Source organism: Leptodactylus fuscus, chromosome 2, assembly GCF_031893055.1.
Source record: "Leptodactylus fuscus isolate aLepFus1 chromosome 2, aLepFus1.hap2, whole genome shotgun sequence".
Lineage (NCBI taxonomy): Eukaryota > Metazoa > Chordata > Amphibia > Anura > Leptodactylidae > Leptodactylus > Leptodactylus fuscus.
The window spans coordinates 12,477,536-12,498,089 of NC_134266.1; the positions used below are offsets into that span (position 1 = coordinate 12,477,536).

Below are 20,554 nucleotides of genomic sequence, written 5' to 3' on the forward strand. Positions count from 1 at the left end.
AACTTAAAATGTTTCAAAAAAGTTACCAAAAAGTTTGCCATATAACTATAGGCCAGGTGAGCGAATGGTGAGCCCACCATGGTACTGCCTTTGTACAGGGGTCGCCACTTATTGTTGAAAACCTTTAATTTAGGCAGATGTATACATTCTATCCCCCGTTCCCCAATACTATAAAAACTAACCAATCTATGGTACTTCAGGCTGGAATAATTGGTCAAATTGGGAATAAAGCTCCATTTTCGATTAAACAATTCATAAATCTTTTATTAATATTTCCAACATAAAACATCATAGAATTAAACTTTACTCGGATTGCAAATGTTTAAATATTCATTTTCAATTTTTTTTTTTAAATTTAATTCATTTTAAATTCAAATACATTTTGTCCTTGACCAATTCATTAAGGAGAATAAATTAATAAAATTAGTTAAATTTTCCTTACTTCGATTTTCCCTACGTTTCTCGAAATGAATTTCTAGTTACATTTCCGCTACATTTCTAAATATCAAAGTAATAAATAGAATCCTTCTCTGAAATTCTGTTTCTTTTTTTGGGAATCTCAAAAATTATAGGTCACATCCTTCAAAATCTCAAAGTTTGACACAGCTCAAAGATCCCATTAGGTATTAAAAATCAAGAAGTCTTTCGCTGCGGGAATAAAAGATATCAAACTGTGTTCGGAGACGCTCCTAGGATAGTTTAAAAATAAACTACCTCTAATCCCTTAAAAATAGTCTCGGCCGAACTGGAACATAGAAGAAAAGAGCGTTGACCTAAAAGTTAAATGGAAATTTGACTGTACAAAATGTGTTCTTAGATTTTTTTCTAAAAATGAACGTACAATGTAATAAAGACTTAGGAATAGAATGGAAGAAAGATACAAGAGATTCCGTCCTTTACTTAATGATACAGGCCCTGGAGGACCTTGGATGTCTCTATGTTTTGATTTCAATGCTAGCTGTGCAATACCTCACTTTCCCTGTGGAGGCACTGCAGGAGAACAGAACACTTATTGGATTTCTTCCCAGAATACAAAAGTGATCAGTTTTTCTTTACCTGTCATTGTGGCTTCCCATTTCTCATTGAATTTTTAAAAAAAAATGAAATGAGTATTCTGGAATATATTACATTTTTCATCATAGTTGGAAAAAAAATGCAATTTCAATAAGACTACTGAATCTAAGTTTACCCTGTTTCCTGATGTTCTAAGCCATAATGCTCTATCTCAGTGCCTGGAAGAGGTTGGATGGGCGGTGGAGGTAGTGGAACATTAGCCCAGTTAGATCCATTATTTTTTTGAGACTTATTACTGTTTTTGGTCTTTTTCTTCTTCCCTCCTTTCCCGCCTGTTGGGAAAAGTCAAAAGAAAACACAGATATGTAATACATATAGAAAACACATGGCTGCCAATGGAGAAAAAAAAACAGTCAGAGAAAACAAAGGGATCAAATAATGCAAAAATATGTTAGGGCAGATTTACTATTGAACATGTATCAGAATTCTAAATATAAAAAATTGAGAGTAGTTGATACCTTTTTTTAATGGCTAACTAAAAATGATGACAGATTACAAGCTTTCGGGATATCTCACATCCCCGCACACTCTCCCTGATGTGTACGATTATCCCCTGACCCTGGTCTATAGTCTCTCACTCTGCCAAATCAGTGTCCCTGCACTATGCTGAGGAGGCCCAATAGGCCCAAACAGCCTGTCCATAGCTGGGAATCTGTTCCTTTTGGAATAGAATGACTAATTTGGCAATTAAATCCGCATCATGATATTAGACTTATTAACTGAGTCATGCATGATGTTAAGGATGCTGCCCTCTAGAGGGCGGCGTACAGAGTGCACTGTTCTCCTAATTACATCCTGGAGAATAGATTTGCATATTTTTTACCCAGAATCCCTTCCTCAGGCATAGTTCTAGTGAAATGTATGCAAAAAAACCCTGTTTGCTCCAGATTTGTTAGACACTTTTTGAAAGTTTGTGTTCCTACTGGTGGGAGCGGTTTAGGAATAGAGTAATAAAGGGCTGTGGCTTAGGATGTTTTTTTTTTTTTTGTCGCAATCTAAGCCAATTCATCGGTGATATAAACTAACGAATTTGACGCTAAATTTAACAAGCAGTAAAATTCCGCTTTAGGAATTGACAGATTTTAAAAGCTGAATTTGAAGAAGAGTTTGACGCAGAGTGCCACTATATTTTTCTTGTTGTATTTTATTGGGCAGGGTCAAAATCCAATTCCATAAGCAGATTTTGGCAAAATTCTGTATCCAATTCCGAGTCAGGTTTTTCACAGTGTATTTTCCACTTTACATTTATACCAATGAGAGTTCTAAGACGGAAGTCGCCTGAAGAACGAAGAGGACGCTTATATTTTCAGCTAGCTGAAAAAAAATCAGCTTCTGCTTCCCATTGAAATGAATTCAGATTCGGCCTCAAATTCAGCGTCAAATTTCTACATGTGAACACCATCTTAGACTAGACAATCTAACAACCAGCACGAGCCCCTGTTGTAAATCTGGTGTATTATAAAACTGTCTAGTCTAAGTGTGCACTAGGGTTGAGCGATCGGGATCGGAAAAGATCGGATTCCGATCAGCAATCGAGTAAATTTCACAATCGCGATCGGAATTCCAACCCGATCTTTTCCAGCGGGATCGAGGTCAGAAGTTATCTCAAGATCGGCTCAACCTAAAAGTGACTTTTCCCATAGAGAAGCATTGACTAGGGTTGAGCAATCGGGATTGGAAAAGGTCGGATCCCGATCGGCGATCGACCAAATTTCATGATCGCGATCAGGATTGGCTGGAAAATGATCAGAAATTGGATTTTAAATTCGATCCTGAAATCTCAACCCTAGTGTGCACAGTTTATATCTTAGAATTACTAGTATTAGTAAATCTGCCCCGTATGGTACTTGGTAGGCCCCACTGATATAATAACTTTCCAGACAATATACTGTGCTGCACCTCTACAAGCCTCACCTTGGAGATGCTGCCAATGCCTAATATTCCCCATGTCCATTCTGCTTTGTGTTTTATGACACTAGTCCTAGACCCTAATGAGGTTGCCGTATTTTGCTAAAGAATCCATAGGAAATATTCAGTATGTTAGAGGAAATAATTCTAACGATACTGAAGAATCTTCATGTACATCTGCTTATCCTTCAATGGTTCTCCAAGGGTTTATACTTACTTTAGAAAAGTTTTAGTACAAAAGTCATTTCACATTCATTATACCCAATTAATCTCATGTTTCCTCAAGGGTGGGCTTCCTTTTCAAAAGCCCCGCCTCTGCTTAGATCCAAGAAATTGTAAGATCCATTAAAAATCTGAGAGTTTCTTCTTTATGAGAGTTTTAACCACTAAATAGAATTGTATTGAGGGATAAAAGGTCACCTAATAGCATGATATTAGCTTTTATTTTACCAATTTCCAGGTTACTAAACGCAGAGATCAGTGGAACAATGGAACTTTTCATTCCAGTTTTCAAGGCAACTTCCAGGGTCATGTATACTTACATAAATCGGTAAGGATAATGTATTTTACAGTCTACACAAGTATGAAAAAGCTAGGCATACCAATGATTTATATTATTACAGGAAAACAATTAATTCACTACAGAATTTTATATGTCCCTGGACTTATCCATGGCAACTGGAATCAAAGGACCCATTGTTTACACTATTGACTGCATTCATATAGTAGGAGACTGGTGCAAAATGGAAATCAGATTTATATTACAAAGTAAACTTTTCTATTCCATGACTAAATGGCTTTACTTATGCAAAGGTTTATGACTATTGTACAATAGGTAATAGTGACTACTGTAAAAATTGTCTAAAATTGCAGACAAAAAAGTCCGGCAAACACAACATTTTTGTTGGCCAATGGGAAAGGGAAACAATGGGGTTCCATCTTTATTGTTTCATTTGCTCTTCTGATCCTACAACAGACCAGATGAACGGGTTAAACAAGGCAAGTGTGCAAGGACCCGAATGGGCTGATACTATAATAGGTACAATTTTGTTTTGTTTCTATTAAAGGGGTGTCTCGCAAAGAACTGTTTTTGAATTGAAGACATCCTGGTTAGAGATGAGCGAACAGTACAATGTTCTATATTCGTTTCGAGTAGCCCCGCAATATTCGACTACTCAAATTGAATATTGAATCCTATAATACTCTATGGGGGAAAAATGCTCGTTTCAGGGGTAGGCAACATTCAATCAAATAGAACTTACCAAGTCCACGAGTGAGGGTCGGGCTGGATTCTCCGAGAAGTCTTCTCCGTGCAGCATCCCCGCGGCGTCTTCCGGCTCTGAATTCTCTCTGCCAGGCACCGGGCCTGGGCAGAGCCGATTGCACATGTCCGCACTACAAGAAAATGGCCGCTTAAAGAGGACCTTTCACCACTTTTGGGCACAGGCAGTGTTATATACTGCTGGAAAGCTGACAGTGCGCTGAATTCAGCGCACTGTCGGCTTTCCCGATCTGTGCCCGGTGTAAAGAGCTTACGGTGCCGGTACCGTAGTGATCTATGGTCAGAAGGGCGTTTCTGACCATTAGCCAGAGACGTCCTTCTGCCTCGCGGCGCCTATCGCGCTGTGCTGTGGAGCCGGGAGGAACGCCCCCTCCCTCTGCTCACACAGCTCATCCATAGACGAGCATTATCAGGAGCGGGAGGGGGGAGTTCCTCCCCGCTCCACAGCACAGCGTGATTGGCGCCGCGAGGCAGAAGGACGTCTCTGGCTAATGGTCAGAAACGCCCTTCTGACCATAGAGCACTACGGTACCGGCACCGTAAGCTCTTTACACCGGGCACAGATCGGGAAAGCCGACAGTGCGCTGAACTCAGCGCACTGTCGGCTTTCCAGCAGTATATAACACTGCATGTGCCCAAAAGTGGTGAAAAGTCCTCTTTAAAGTCAAAGCGGCCATTTTCTTTTAGAGCGGTTATGCGCAGTCGGCTCTGCCCAGGCCTGATGCCTGGCAGAGTGAATTCAGAGCCGGAAGACGCCGCGGGGACGCTGCACGGAGAAGACTTCTAAAGGTAGGAGAAGAACCAGCGTTGATTGGCCGACTGTATAGCATTTGGCCAATCAACGCTGGTTCTGCATCAAATTTTTCCAGTATTTCGAATACCGTAGTATTCGATCGAATACCTACTCGATCGGATACTACTCGCTCATCTCTAATCCTGGCCAAAAACTCTTGAAGACCTACTCTTATCAAACGTATGGCCAAGGGGCTAGTACGGCAAAGTGGAAGCCATTCATTCTATGTGGCTCTCTACTTTAGAATGACCCTATGCCCCAATTGATCATGTGACAGTAGGTTCTCTCACCCATTGATCTCAATGATCCATGGTCAAGGATGGACTGGCAGGCCCATGTTCTGAGATAAAACTAGGTCCTAAAAATCCAGCAGATAGCCCCCCAGTTGGACATTAGAACGTTCTGGTTTTAGAACAGGTCTATTTCGTATGGGTTCATTACAAATACCCTATTAGACCTAATGGATTTGTCAATTATAAGGAGGGGCGGGTCTTTAGAGTAATCTTCTCTGGTGGGTCTAAGGAATCCCAATCCAATGTTGTCCACGATAGATCCTATTGAAAACAGGTGACGACCAGAACTGATGGAGACTGAAGCAAAGTGTAACAATAAATAGATACAAAGTCATTAAGTATTGTGTGAGGTTGGGGTAAGAGTGGCTCAGTGATTAAGTGCTCCGACAGATAAGCAGAAATGGTTCCATAGAGGTATTAGGAGAACATTGTGCAATGTAAGACAATGACGGATCATATGCATACTGCATCATTAGAATTAGCCCAGACTGCCCCATGCAATGATTGAGTTAAGCGACCACACACACATATTAGAGCATACAATAAGCGTTATATCAGACATCGGAGATACAGGTTCCTCTATGACACAATGGACACCGACCTGAAAGGCTGCCGCTTCTTTCAGAGCTGTTGTGTGAGCTGGTGGTGCTGAAATCCTGTGACTGGTTGTGTGGCATTCTATTTGACAATCCCTCAGCACGATAGTCGGGAATGTAAAGTAAGGCTAAGGGTTAAAGGGCAGAGGTCACCGTGGCATCATGTGATTAGTACAAAGCGTAAGCTCATGCGTCACATGCAGTTTGCAATCAAAGCGGAGGCGGTGGAGGCAGGAGGTTAAAATGGACATTGAACTAGGAGGGGGGGGGGGGAGGGGTATTTAAAGACCATTTCCCCTTTAAAAAAAAACACCAGATGTTGAGTTATCCTCCTCAAATTGCCAAACTGATTAAATTCAATTAGATCTTATCTTAGGAAAGCTTGGTTCCAGCTTTTATGGCCACCATCCCATTTCCCATCAGAATTGCCATATAGCTTTCCAAGGCCCCCGAATGGCTGCCATTTTATGCCATCGGAGGGGTTGTTCTTGATTAAATATCATTTTGATTCTAGAAACAATGCCACCCCTGGGCTATGACTGGTATTACATTTCATCTTTAGCAATGTAAATGCTGCAATACCTGACACAGCCTGTCAACCAAAGTGGCGCTGTTTCTGTAAAACATATTAGCACCTTTACGGCTAGACGGAGCTGTCTGATTGGTTATTACAGAAACAAATGTAAGGGAGTTTGTCAGCACTTTTGACCCCTCCAGCTGAGTTTCAGAAGCCCAGTGACATACATCATTTGATCAGTGCTGTTTTGTTTATCCAAATCCATTCAGCTATTCCAAAGCTATAAGCCCTTTTCGTGTTGATGGGTATACCAGCCAAGTGAGTGGTAACACTGTGGTTTCTTTGGAGGGGTGGGGTCTCGGTACACTGTAAGTCATGCATTGTGACTGCCCACTTGGCTAGGAGACCATCATTTACATGTAAGCTAAAAGGGCTTATATCTTTGGAATGGCTGAATGGATTTGGACAAACAAAACACCCAAAATACTCAAAGTGAAAGCACCAATCAGAGAGTGTATGTCATGGGGTTTCCAGACCTGATAGCAGGTGTTATCCAGTTAAAACATGACTATATTGATGGTCATACTAGCTGCAGCAGTAAAACAACAAAAAGTTTTAATCTATCTCTTGCCGTAATGCCAAGTGTCTGCTAGGGATCCCCAATGTGAAATGTCCCGCACTCGCTGAAGTCAGTGATCCCCAACCCCTCTCCTGCTCCTCTGGGATGGCTCTTGCATAGGGTTGAGCGATCGTGTTCGGAAAAAATCGGATTCTGATCGGCGATCGAGAAAAATTCACGATCACGATCAGAATCCCGAACACAATCTTTTTAGGTGGGATCGAGATCGGTGATCATTTCCCACAATGCTTTGCTAGCTAGTCTCCCATTCATTCTAATGGGAGACTAGCTAACATCTCTAGTAGCTACTTACCTGAAGAGATGGCTGGTCCGGTGCTCGGTCTTCTCGTTCTTCTTCGCCTCGCTGTCCCCTGCCTCCCAGGTTAGGAGAGTGTGGGCGGGTACTGGGAGAGGAGACGTCACGCCCACACTCTCCTAAGCTACAAGTCCCACCTTCCTAGCTCTTTAAATACTGACCTGGGAGGTGGGGGCAGCGAGGCAAAGAAGACCGAGAACACCGAGCACCAGACCAGCCATCTCTGCAGGTAAGTGGACACCAGGGGGGACCAAGTAGCCAGAGGATTAAAAAAAAATCCTCTGGCTACTTAGTGATTAAAAAAAATTCCCTACACAGAGTGTATTCTAACAATTAAAGCGTTCAATTGTTAGATTCCATGCTGTATAGTGAATAGGATTGTTTTTAAAATCCGATCTCTGATTAGTAAAAAAATCCCATTGACTTGCATTGGGATCGGAATTGGGATCGAGATCGGGTTCGAATGAAAAATGATCGGAAATTGGATTTCAAAATCGATCCTGAAAAGTCAAGATCAGCTCAACCCTACTCTGGCATTCTCCTGCTGTTAGAGCTGTCACTCCGGAGCAGAGCGCAGTGGTTGGACTGAGGTCCCTTGGGGCCACCAGATAAAAGGATTTATCCCCCAAAACTCCCATAGAACTCTTCAAATTTGGGGGTCTTCTGCTGGACCATTATTGTGTTAAAGCCTTGACCCTTCAGGACATCCTCTGGCACTTTGGTGGGCCAGTCTGACCCTGCTGGGTAACATTTACGCCCAAGAGCACAGGACTCTTTATAATTGGAAAACCCAATAGACACTCGGCACTGCGGCACAAGACCGATGGATTTTATTCTTGATTCTGCAACTATTGTGACAGTCCATATAGGAATATTTTGGTAGATCACTTGCCACCTACCGAGAGCTGTTGGAAGTGTCAAAACTTCTGACAACCTAAAGAGGACACCCCAATATGTATGAGTAATTTTTTTGGTGTTTTTTTTTTTTATTTTTATAAGGGGTTTATGCTCTTTACAGACTATTAGAGAGAACATTTAGCAAAAATCTGCTCCCGTTAGTGGAGGTGACGGCCGCCATCACTTACTTCCAATGATATGAAATGTTTCAACATGCACTAAATGGGAATTTTCATCTGACTACGACTTACCATTGTTTCCTTTGCCCTGGTCGGGAAGGCAATACCCTAATCCGGTCAGGTCGGACTTCTGCTGAGCTGAAGATTTCCACTGTGGGTCCGGTAAGTCCACCGCCAACTCGTGGATGCTGTTGGAGTGCAGAATCTGGGTGGTGGCATACGGCGTGGTTTGTGCTATTTGCCCCGGGCAGTTAAAGCTGGATTTGGTAGTAAAGTCGATGCTGCTGTATATGGCGCCATCTGACAACATTGTGGCAGTTTTGTCTCCCTGGCCTGGCGCTGCCGGCAGGACATCTACATGAATGGTACAAGTAGGAAGGAAATCAGTGACGCACAGGAATCCTCCGCCATCATGGCTTAGCATAGAAGATATAAAGGCTCGTTCCATAGGTTTGCATTTCAGCTGAGACAGGAAAGCACGAGCCAATGAAGGAAGAATGATGTACAACCCGCGCCAAGCTATCAGCATTCGTGACAGGCCTGGCGCTTGTCCTTCACGTTCCACTGCTTAAAACCATCCTTTCATCCTTACACCTTCATGTGAGAAGGTGAAGTTTAGAATATTTCACCACGAGGGGGGGAGAGAAACGGACTCCATACTTCACTTCATGTCAAGCTGTCTGCTCTATTGACAAATAACAAGAAAATGAATCCACAAATCTTAGAAATCCTCCACCCCTCCCCAAAAAACAATGAGGATCTGGAGCATGATTGGAAGTGACACCGTAAATCTCTCTGAGTAGCTAAAGGTGTCCGTTAATCACCGTATACAATACCGCGTGTGATCCCCACGTCTGGACCCAGTGACAAACTGCGCGCAAAAGTCAGCACTTCTAAATAGCCATGAAATATTGCAAAATAATATCTGTAATAAGGGCTAAGTATCTATGGCATTACTACTCTATCTATCTATCTATCTATCTATCTATCTATCTATCTCCTATCTATCTATCTATCTATCTATCTATCTATCTATCTATCTCCTATCTATCTATCTATCTATCTATCTATCTATCTATCTATCTCCTATCTATCTATCTATCTATCTATCTATCTATCTATCTATCTCCTATCTATCTATCTATCTATCTATCTCCTATCTATCTATCTATCTATCTATCTATCTATCTATCTCCTATCTATCTATCTATCTATCTATCTATCTCCTATCTATCTATCTATCTATCTATCTATCTATCTATCTCCTATCTATCTATTTATGTATCCATCCCATATCTATCTATCTATCCCATATCTATCTATCTATCTATCTATCTATCTATCTATCTATCCATATCTATCTATCTATCTATCTATCTATCCCATATCTATCTATCTATCTCCTATCTATCTATCTATCTATCTATCTATCTATCTCCTATCTATCTATCTATCTATCTATCTATCTATCTATCTATCTATCTCCTATCTATCTATCTATCTATCTATCTATCATCTATCTATCTCCTATCTATATATCTATCTATCTCCTATCTATCTATCTATCTATCTATCTATCTATCTATCTATCTATCTATCTATTTATTTATCTATCTATCATCTATCTATCTCCTATCTATATATCTATCTATCTCCTATCTATCTATCTATCTATCTATCTATCTATCTATCTATCTATCTATCTCCTATCTATCTATTTATGTATCCATCCCATATCTATCTATCTATCTATCTATCTATCTATCCCATATCTATCTATCTATCTATCTATCTATCTATCCCATATCTATCTATCTATCTATCTATCTATCTATCTATCTATCTATCCCATATCTATCTATCTATCTCCTATCTATCTATCTATCTATCTATCTATCTATCTATCTCCTATCTATCTATCTATCTATCTATCTATCTATCTATCTATCTATCTCCTATCTATCTATCTATCTATCTATCTATCTATCTATCATGTATCTATCTCCTATCTATATATCTATCTATCTCCTATCTATCTATCTATCTATCTATCTATCTCCTATCTATCTATTTATGTATCCATCCCATATCTATCTATCTATCTATCTATCTATCTATCTATCTATCCCATATCTATCTATCTATCTATCTATCTATCTATCTATCTATCTATCCCATATCTATCTATCTATCTATCTATCTATCTATCTATCTATCTATCTATCTATCTATCTATCTATCTCCTATCTATCTATCTCTTATCTATCTATTTATGTATCCATCCCATATCTATCTATCTATCTATCTATCCATCCCATATCTATCTATCTATCTATCTATCTATCTATCTATCTATCTATCCATCCCATATCTATCTATCTATCTATCTATCTATCTATCTATCTATCTATCTATCTATCTATCTATCTAGATGCAACAAAACAAATACACCCAATGTATTGTCTACATCAAAATGCAGCAAAAATACAATGTAAAAACATATCCTACGGGTGTATTAACAAGGGGCAGTAATGAGCACGTACTTACTGCTTTGCCTTACTGCACTGCTGTGAATACAGGTAAAGTTGTAACAAAGTATCCTATGTAATTACACTTTATTTTCTTAAGTAACTTTAGATTTGCCTCATTTTTCCACACTTTGCAGCCAAGGAAGTAAACCTAGCTTATTAGAGGTAATTATAGTGAATGAGGACGTATTGTTAATTGAGTTTGCTCCCCGTTAATAGTAGCGATCTTCCTTGTATTGCGGTTCATTTGTGGTTTATTGAACCTAAACATACATTGAGTTATAGCGTCAGCCGGCTTATAAATTGCCTTTATAACTGCGATATAAATCCCGTATTTACGTAATTGGCTTTAACACAAAACTAAAGCAGAGTCTAGAAGGATAAAAACCTCGGCTTGTGGAACGTTCTGTCATGGCGATCAATTGTAGACGTTTGATTTCTCGAGGATCTGCATAGCAAGGATCAGGACCACAAGCTGCTACACCAATAATTCCCATTGATCATAGTAACTGAAGCTGGAACAGCCCAGAATGGCGGCACAATGGTGGTTACACAATTACTGTAGTGGATGGTAAGTATTGGAGATATCACAGTTCTCGTCACCAGAGGGGTCTAGTCATAGGCGTAACTACCGCCATAGCAGTTGTAGTGACTGCCATGAGGCCCGTGAACCTAGGAGGCCTGGACGGCCCTCTGCCACTTTTTATTTTTAATATTTTACTCACCACTTTTCGCTTACGTCTCCCCACTCCCATCCACTGTCGACTTCCCACAGGCCTCCAGGGGGCACCACATATTACATCCCTGATATTGCACCGCAAAGCTGAATGTATGGATGTAATATGAGTTGCCCCCTGGCGGCCTTAAGTTGAGGCGGCCGTGAACAGGAGCAGGGAAAGCTACTGACTCCTCAGTAAGGGCTAGTTCACACGGGGGCAGGTGTGGTGGATTTTGACAGCGTATTTTGGCTCAAAATTTGCCTCCATACAATGGTGGTCTATGGAGACCACTAGCGTCCTTTTTTCCGCTATCGGCAACATGCTGCCCTTTCTTCAGGCGGAAGCTGCAGCTCACCGAGCCGCGGCTTCGGTCTGGCGGCAGCAACCTCCAGTGTCGGCCCATTCATTTGAGCCGACTCCGGAGGGGGAAGCCGCGACCGTGACGTTCGTGGCAGGCGGGTTTTGACCCGAGAGTGACATGGCTCCCCGCATCACTCCCTGTGCCAAAATCCGCCCCACCGCCCCCATGTGAACTAGCCCTAATCTTCATGCCACTTTTTTCATCATCCGGCTTTGATCTCTACTTCCCATTGTTTTCCATAAGGGCCTCTCTGATTTTTAGGAGCAAATTGTCTCAAAATTAGCACCAGATTCCGTGTGAGTCCAACCTGGGAGACTTATTTAACTACGAACCTGGTATTTAAAGGGATTCTACCATTAAACTACTTTTTTTTCTAATTACCATGTCGGAATAGCATTAAGAAAGGCTATTCGTCTCCTACCTTTAGACGTGGTCTCCACCGCGCCGTTCCGTAGAAATACCAGTTTTAAACTGTATGCAAATGAGCTCTCCGCAGCAATGAGGGCGGGCCCCAGCGCTGAAAGGCCGATGAGCGCATCCCCATTGCTGCCCGAGAGCTCTTTCCTGCGCCGCCTCCTTCTTCTGCAGCAACTCCGCCTCTTCTGGCTTCTCTTGCTCTTGTAGTTCTATACAGGAGCATAGAGAGGCCACCCCAAAATGACCGCCGGCCAGTTTTGGGTAGCCGCTCTTGCAGTTCAATACAGGAGCCGGCCGTCGGCCATTTTTGGGGTAGCCGCTCTTGCAGTTCAATACAGGAGCTGGCCGGCGGCCATTTTGGGGTGGCCTCTCTATGCTCCTGTATCGAACTACAAGAGGAAGAGAAGAGGCGGAGTTCCTGCAGAAGAAGGAGGCTGCACAGGAAAGAGCTCTGGGCAGCAATGGGGATGCGCTCATTGGTGTTTCAGCGCTGGGGCCCGCCCTCATTGCTGCGGAGAGCTCATTTGCATACTGGTTAAAACTGGTATTTCTACAGAACGGCGCGGCGGAGACCACATCTAAAGGTAGGAGACGAATAGCCTTTCTGTTCATTAGAAAAAAAGGTAGTTTAATGGTAGAATCCCTTAAAAGATAAATTTTCCAAACCAGAAAACCTTTGAAAAAATTTGAGAAATCAAAATAAATCCAATTTTTTACGGCCTATGTTGATATTTTTTTGCCTTTACATAGGTTAAGTTATTTCTAACTTTTGGAGAACTCTATTCTAATCCCTAACTTGACCTACAAAATGGCTGCTGGCGCCATACCCTTAAAGAGCCAATGAAATGAGCGGGCAAATGACAAAGTAACGAAACCATCGCTTAGCTCCATTGTAAGAATGCACTGACCTCCACACCCGAAATTCACCAGATCATTGGGTCCATTGTTGCTGTTGTTTACCGGCATGCTAGACGCTGGCCAGGAGTCGGCAAGCCATGGATAGTTGGGGTCACTTGGATTTAGAAGTCCCGGGCGGCTGTAGGGTTAAGAAGAAAAGGCGTTATTTGTCTCGATCGGTATAAAGGTTCCACCGCGATACAACGAAAAATCCGTATGCAAATGACCTCATCCAATCATCAGTGGTGTCGCCATGAATCGGAATGAAATATATTGTCTGGGAAATGGAGTAAGCTATCAGCGAGGGAGGAAACCTTACGTGGGGCTGTGTGATAAATGAACACCTCGAGGGAGCAATCACTCACAATGACTCTTCTGAAACAGTCATTTCCAGGACTTTAAGCTACTTTTTTCTTCACCTTTCACATTTCGAATATGTGCCTGTCATCCGCAAAACTGATCCTTTTTTTCTCTCCGAGCTTTGTGGAATAAGACAAGGCGGGCTGGAATTAAACTACTGTGAAACGCGTTTAATCTCCTTGACTTCATTCATTAAATCCTAGGACGCATTCTGGTGGCAGTGATTTCTGAAGGTAAGGGAAGTTCCTTCGTCGTTTTTGGTGAGTTGGTTCTCACTGGTTTTGACGAATGATATGGATCAGGTCAACGATGACGATGGGAAGACGGCGCCTTCTATAGTCATCGTGACCTTGGTCATCAGGTTGATCTTGCGAGAAAGCAACATGCACTTGATTGACTTCTACAGAAGAAGCCTTTCTGAGGCCATGACCAAAAATGATGGCATGGTTGAAGTTCAGGAACGTGGAAAGTCGTATCTGTTGCTTTGGTCCTATACGCATAAATTTTCCATCTTGGAGGTCTACGAGCAAATACTAGAGAAAACTAGAACAGGAACATCTACTTCTACGCTGCCTAAGGGCACATGGTGGAAAATGAAGAGGAAATGCCTCTACATTTTCAACCACTTATATTTTCGTGCGGGCTAGCCACAATGGGATGCCATTGAAGTGTATCAGCTTTCCATCACGCACCTTAATAGGCCCGGATGAATGGGCCTAATCAGGAGTGAGTCTCAATCCATGGACACCATGGGTGGGATCCACCACAAGATTGAGCAGGACACTTCTTTCTTCCGCGTCCTGCTATGATCTCTGCCTCCCATTGAAAAAAATGGGAGGCGTATTTGGGGCAGCATCCATCCCCAAATCCATGGCAAATTCCTCCGCCGGCATGCGGGGGGTTAAGCGGCCGGCCGCCGGCAAAATCTGCGTGCCAGGTGCTTCCATTCATTTCTATGGGAGCGTGCTGTTCGGATCGGCTGATCCGAACAGTGTTCGCTCATCTCTAACCACCACCATTGTCATTTCCACCTGATCCCACATTTTATGTACAAGCTATTGCTTGAGGAACTAGTCCTGGGCAAGAAATATGGCCAAAATGTCTTGAGCATGTCTCCATGAATATACTGTCCAATCTACGGGTATAATAATGCAGACCAAGAGGAGTTCAGATTACTATATAGTGTTATGGGTCAAGAGCATGCAGGACATATATAGGGAAGTACTGACTTGTATTCATTTATAAGATACTAGCTTTTACCCGCGACTTCATCTGCGGTGATTTGAGAATTGGGCAGACACAGACGTGTGAAACTGTAAAAGTGCTTTAAAAAGTTTGGTGGGCTAGCAAATGTGATGTGATGTGTTGTATCGTGTATGTCGTGATACAGACAATGTGATGTGTTGTATTGTGTATGTCGTGATACAGACAATGTGATGTGTTGTATTGTGTATGTCGTGATACAGATAATGTGATGTGTTGTATCGTGTATGTCGTGATACAGATAATGTGATGTGTTGTATTGTGTATGTCGTGATACAGACAATGTGATGTGTTGTATTGTGTCAGACAATGTGATGTGTTGTATTGTGTCAGACAATGTGTTGTATTGTGTATGTCGTGATACAGACAATGTGATGTGTTGTATTGTGTCAGACAATGTGATGTGTTGTATTGTGTCAGACAATGTGATGTGTTGTATTGTGTATGTCGTGATACAGACAATGTGATGTGTTGTATTGTGTATGTCGTGATACAGACAATGTGATGTGTTGTATTGTGTATGCCGTGATACAGATAATGTGATGTGTTGTATTGTGTATGTCGTGATACAGATAATGTGATGTGTTGTATTGTGTATGTCGTGATACAGACAATGTGATGTGTTGTATTGTGTATGTCGTGATACAGACAATGTGATGTGTTGTATTGTGTATGTCGTGATACAGATAATGTGATGTGTTGTATTGTGTATGTCGTGATACAGACAATGTGATGTGTTGTATTGTGTATGTCGTGATACAGACAATGTGATGTGTTGTATTGTGTCAGACAATGTGATGTGTTGTATTGTGTCAGACAATGTGATGTGTTGTATTGTGTATGTCGTGATACAGACAATGTGACGTGTTATATAGTGGAAAGCTATATGTAAAATGTGAGTGAGTAGAGTGAGGGCTACTCCTGAGGTGACAGTAAGGAGTGTGCAGGCAGGTTGAGGCAGGAAATGCCAGGCAGTGTGTGTGAGTCTATAGCTGGGGCTACGAGTCCTGCTTTTGTGAGTCTCCTGCTAGGAAGCCATGTTGTTTAGTGGCACCAAAAGTAGCCTGTGACTCAATCCTGAGGGAAAACTATGTTTGTGGAAAATTGCACGCAAATCCGTCCAGGCGTTTTAGCGTGATTGAGGAACAAACATCCAAACTCACAAACATCCAAACATCCAAACACACAAACTTTCACACTTATAATATTAGTAGGATGGCTCCTGGAAGGTTATAGCTCTGACTCTCCGAGTGGGGGGTAACCTTTTGTTTTGTCTCAGAGAATATAAAAGGTTCCCACACTTAGGGCAACATGGTGGCTCAGTGGTTAGCACTGCAGCCTTGCAACATGGGAGTCCTGGGTTTGAACCCTGCCAGGAACAACATCTGCAAGGAGTTTGTATGTTCTCCCCATGTTTGCGTGGATTTCCTCCCATTCTACAAAGTCATACTGATAGGAAAAAAAATCTACATTGTGATCCCTATATGGGGCTCACAATCTACAAAAATAAAAAAAAAGGTTCCCGCCCATGCGGAGCTTCAGATCTAGATTACAGCTAATCTTCCAGGGGCCATATCTTTTGAATGGATTGACGGATTTTGAAAATAAAAACACCAACTTTTTCAGGGACATAGCGGGAATCAAATCATGTATGTTATCTAGTTTGTTTGTTTAAGGGAATAAAACACAAATACCTACACGTATACACCTCCTATACACATACACTGATACGTCTTCTCAGCCATATTAAGTGCAATAGATATCCCATGCACATTGCATTTCTACGACTCCTAAGTAGCATTAATAATCATTGTAGTTTTCCAATAAAAGGTTTCCTTTACATCCCTAAGAGAAGACCCTGTTTCCTAGGCAATGGCAATAAAGAAACGACACAGTCCTCGCAACATCCACGAGCTCTCATTAGGCCTAATCTCCTTTTGCTAAAATATTGATTAAATAAGAGATTGCAAGTTATAACCGAGGTCTAATTGCAATCTCCATATTGGCAAAGGGAATGTAAATGAGGATATATGGGGGCGCTATCAACTTTTATCAGTTTCAATTGAGTAACCAAAGTAGCGGAATTCAGTCCTATCAATCCAATGCCTATCCATCATCCATGAATCATTTATTCTGTGATCGATTATGTGTAATTGTTCACTCAGGGCAATTTAGAAGGAGCCAATAAGCGGCCTTGGACAACGGCGACTTCATTCGCTAATATCTGCTTAATGCAATAAACATTCTGCTTGCAAATGAACACATCACTTATAGCGCCGGGTTTATTTCTAGGGTTTATTTCCAGGGAATACAATGCAAAAACATGTGGGTCGGGGGATGTTGTCCGAAGACGTTGGGTTGGGTGGTGATATTTGGAATCGCGGATCTGCTCCGAATATAGCGCTATAGCCTTGGGACGTGAAGACAGAGGTGTACAATTAGAAGATTGCTTTTTAATTTCACGGCCTACCTTCCGTTACTCATTAGTCCTCCGTCTCCTCTCTGAAATGTGACTGTGGATTAAAAGCGAGAAGAAAAACAAAGTCAATTATGTTTTAATGCCGAGCTCATCATTACAATGGTCGTCGGAGTGCAATCCTAGTAGTAATTACTCCATTACCAAATAACCGGCTTATATTAAATATACAACGCTCGCAGAGACGACGCGCCTCTCCTTCGTCAAAAAAAAAAAAAAAAAGAGGCATGTCTGTGATTTCATCAGACACAAAGGAAGATCATTTATTTCGCTGCTTCCTTCCAAATGGGTTTGTATGTGCTCCGAGAGGAAAGATAAAAAATTACAAATATAGACCGCAGGACTCATTTTTTTCCCCAGCTCAGCATAATCGTATTGGCGCGTGGCCAGGCGCAATGAATAGGAATGGCGTACAGATGTAGCAGAGCTGAAATGGTCATGGAATCCTTCGGGGCTCCATTGCTTGTTAGGGCTCATGCTCTATAGGACTGTCCATTGGGTCTTCACTTTACCACCATATGCCTCTGGTTTTATGCAAAGACTTAATCTGTTGAATTTTGCATGGAAAAAAAAATCATGGCATGCTGCACTGGGCTCCATATGTGCAGAGGTATTCTCCTCTACAAGCATTGCTTGCAAATCCTGTATACATACAAAGGATGTACAAAGGATCTCCGTGCGGGAGATCCTCCCATGAGTCCTATCTGTCACCAGTATGTTAACCCAACCCTGCACATAGATAGGTTACAGTCACCTGAATCAAACAGTATTTTCCTCTATTGTTGAGATTTTTGCAAATATGCAAACAAGGGTGTTGCCGCTGACTTCTTTGGAGCCCCGGTGACTCCCTTGTATCTTCAAGGTGCATAGTTGCATATTGACAAAAATCGTGATATCTCGGCAGTGGAAGCATTCATGGTTTGATTCGGGTGACCTTGTTATCTATTTGCAGGGAGAGTTTATATGCTGGGTTCTGGTGACTATATATGAGTATACAGTATGGGTTTACAGTATAATGATATATTATTTATCCGCTTTTTTAGGTTTCCATTTAAGGGGTCCCCGAACAGAAACCTGAATGCAGATGTGATACATCTTGATACTGTAACTCAATGAGATGGACCAGATGACAACTCCATATCTGTAGCAGGGTGGATGTGAGAGTATCATTGATCTGTTACAGTGAAACGTGGGATAACGTTATGGGTTAACCGGATGCAGTTCGGAACATTTGTGAACATTGGTGGAAAAGGGAAGGGTGATGTTGCCCAAAGCGAAAGGAAAGATTTGGTGCTATGGGCTCTGCCACCTTCTCTGCTCCTCTTGAGTTCATAAATGTTCCTTGGTGAGGTTGCCGTGATATTGCAAGGTAAAGGATCAATTTAGGGTTAGTGAACTGACCACATGCAACGAACAGTAATTCCAAAGTATAGTGCAAACAATAAGAGTATAGTCAAGATGCAAGGTCAAAGTCAAGACATTCTGTGCACACATTACATGTTCATATAATATAACTCTTATAATAGCCCACATTTCCTTCGAGAAATCGGAACATAGAATTAAAATTCAGCCTATTGACCCTGGGTCTGCCATATTGAAGATTTGTATTGTTCCCCTACCAGAAGGTCTCCGGTGCATGCCAACCAATAAGAAAAACTCTCTCTACTGGAAAGTCCAAGAGAATTTCCTATACAGATTCCTGGGCCATTGTGAACATTGTAGCCCTGAGGATTCTAACAACTGGAGGAACACTGCTGATCTCCAAGGTGGTAGACCTCAAGTAAAGCGAAATTTTCCATTTTTGCCCAGAATTAGACTTTAAGGTGAATCTCCAACCTTGAACACTATTTTTTGATTCTCAAAATTTCGATGCAGTGCTCCAAATCCACTATATATATATATATATATATATATATATATATATATATATATATATTCAATGTATTTTGGGCTAAACATAATTTATAATTTTTTTGATATTCTGGACCATTTGGGTTCTGCAGCTTGTGTGTATTACAATACATAGCAAGCTGTGCGATGCCATTCTCTAGCAAGTCTGCATGGTTTCCACTTCTTCTCCCCTCTTCTGAATCATCTTCTAAGCTCAATCATGAAAAAAGCCTAGCTGAACTTTCTTATCATCATAAATCAGCTTGAAACATCTTCAGTCGGGAAGGGAGAGGTCTTGGAGGTCTTTGTTAATGAATGGCATTCTGCAGCTTCCTATGACATGTAATACATACAAGCTGCTGATTCCAAATGGATCGAAATTTTTTACAAAAATTATTTCAGCCTAAAATATAAGCAATTACATTAAAAATATATATCTAAAGGTTCTCATAGCATATACTGTATGAAAATATGCTTTCCTGCAGCCACCACTTGATGGAGCTAAAGAGCTTACTGAATACTGTTTATATTGTAGACTTTCTAGTATGCCTTGAGCTCCATCTAGTGGTGGTTGCAATAAACAAGATTTTCATGATTAGCTACAAACCTATACAGAAGATTTGAGACTGTGACTATTAAGAAATCAGTCTACATGATTTGATATCAAAAATTGGATATTCACTTTAAACATTGCTGACTGGCTATGCTTCAAGAAAAGTCATATAGAATATACACATATAGGAAACCTCAGAGGTGATTTATAGCTTCATGTAGGTTAGAAAACTATGGAGGTTCAACTATGCAATACAGGGAGCAGCTGTATGGAAAAGATTTTCTAGGACTATCATATTAATCGCTATGACCTTTTCACTGAATATCAAACACAGCGCCATACATTGTATAGTGGCTGTGCCTGGTATTACAGCTCAGCCCCATTAATTTGAGTGGGACTGAGCCATATGACCGATTGATATGATGAGGAGAGTGGAGCTCAATATCAAGACAGGCTGATGTTCCCTATACCTCATATTAATATTTAATTAATAAGTGCTGAATATTGTAGTAGTTTATACAAAAAAATAATAATGGTTAGCTCTACAAGACAATAGACAATACACATCAAACATGTCAGTGAGATACATAAGGATTGCTGGGGTATTCCATGCAGG

General features: G+C 41.3%; 1 protein-coding gene across 17 annotated transcripts in view; it reads right to left on the bottom strand.

Moving 5' to 3' along the window:
• ROBO2 (roundabout guidance receptor 2) overlaps window positions 1–20,554 on the bottom strand; it is an 878,643-nt gene that overhangs the window by 22,196 nt on the left and 835,893 nt on the right. For 12 of the 17 annotated variants that reach the window (XM_075263383.1, XM_075263381.1, XM_075263385.1 and 9 more), the window contains 5 exons: window positions 17,490–17,532; window positions 13,408–13,535; window positions 8,547–8,828; window positions 5,952–6,074; window positions 1,190–1,346 (listed from right to left, as the gene is read on the bottom strand). In XM_075263383.1, the coding sequence (XP_075119484.1) occupies window positions 1,190–1,346; window positions 5,952–6,074; window positions 8,547–8,828; window positions 13,408–13,535; window positions 17,490–17,532 (733 nt within the window). The remainder of the gene's footprint in view (window positions 1–1,189; window positions 1,347–5,951; window positions 6,075–8,546; window positions 8,829–13,407; window positions 13,536–17,489; window positions 17,533–20,554) is intronic. The other 5 variants (XM_075263390.1, XM_075263397.1, XM_075263392.1 and 2 more) reach the window with 1 other exon arrangement.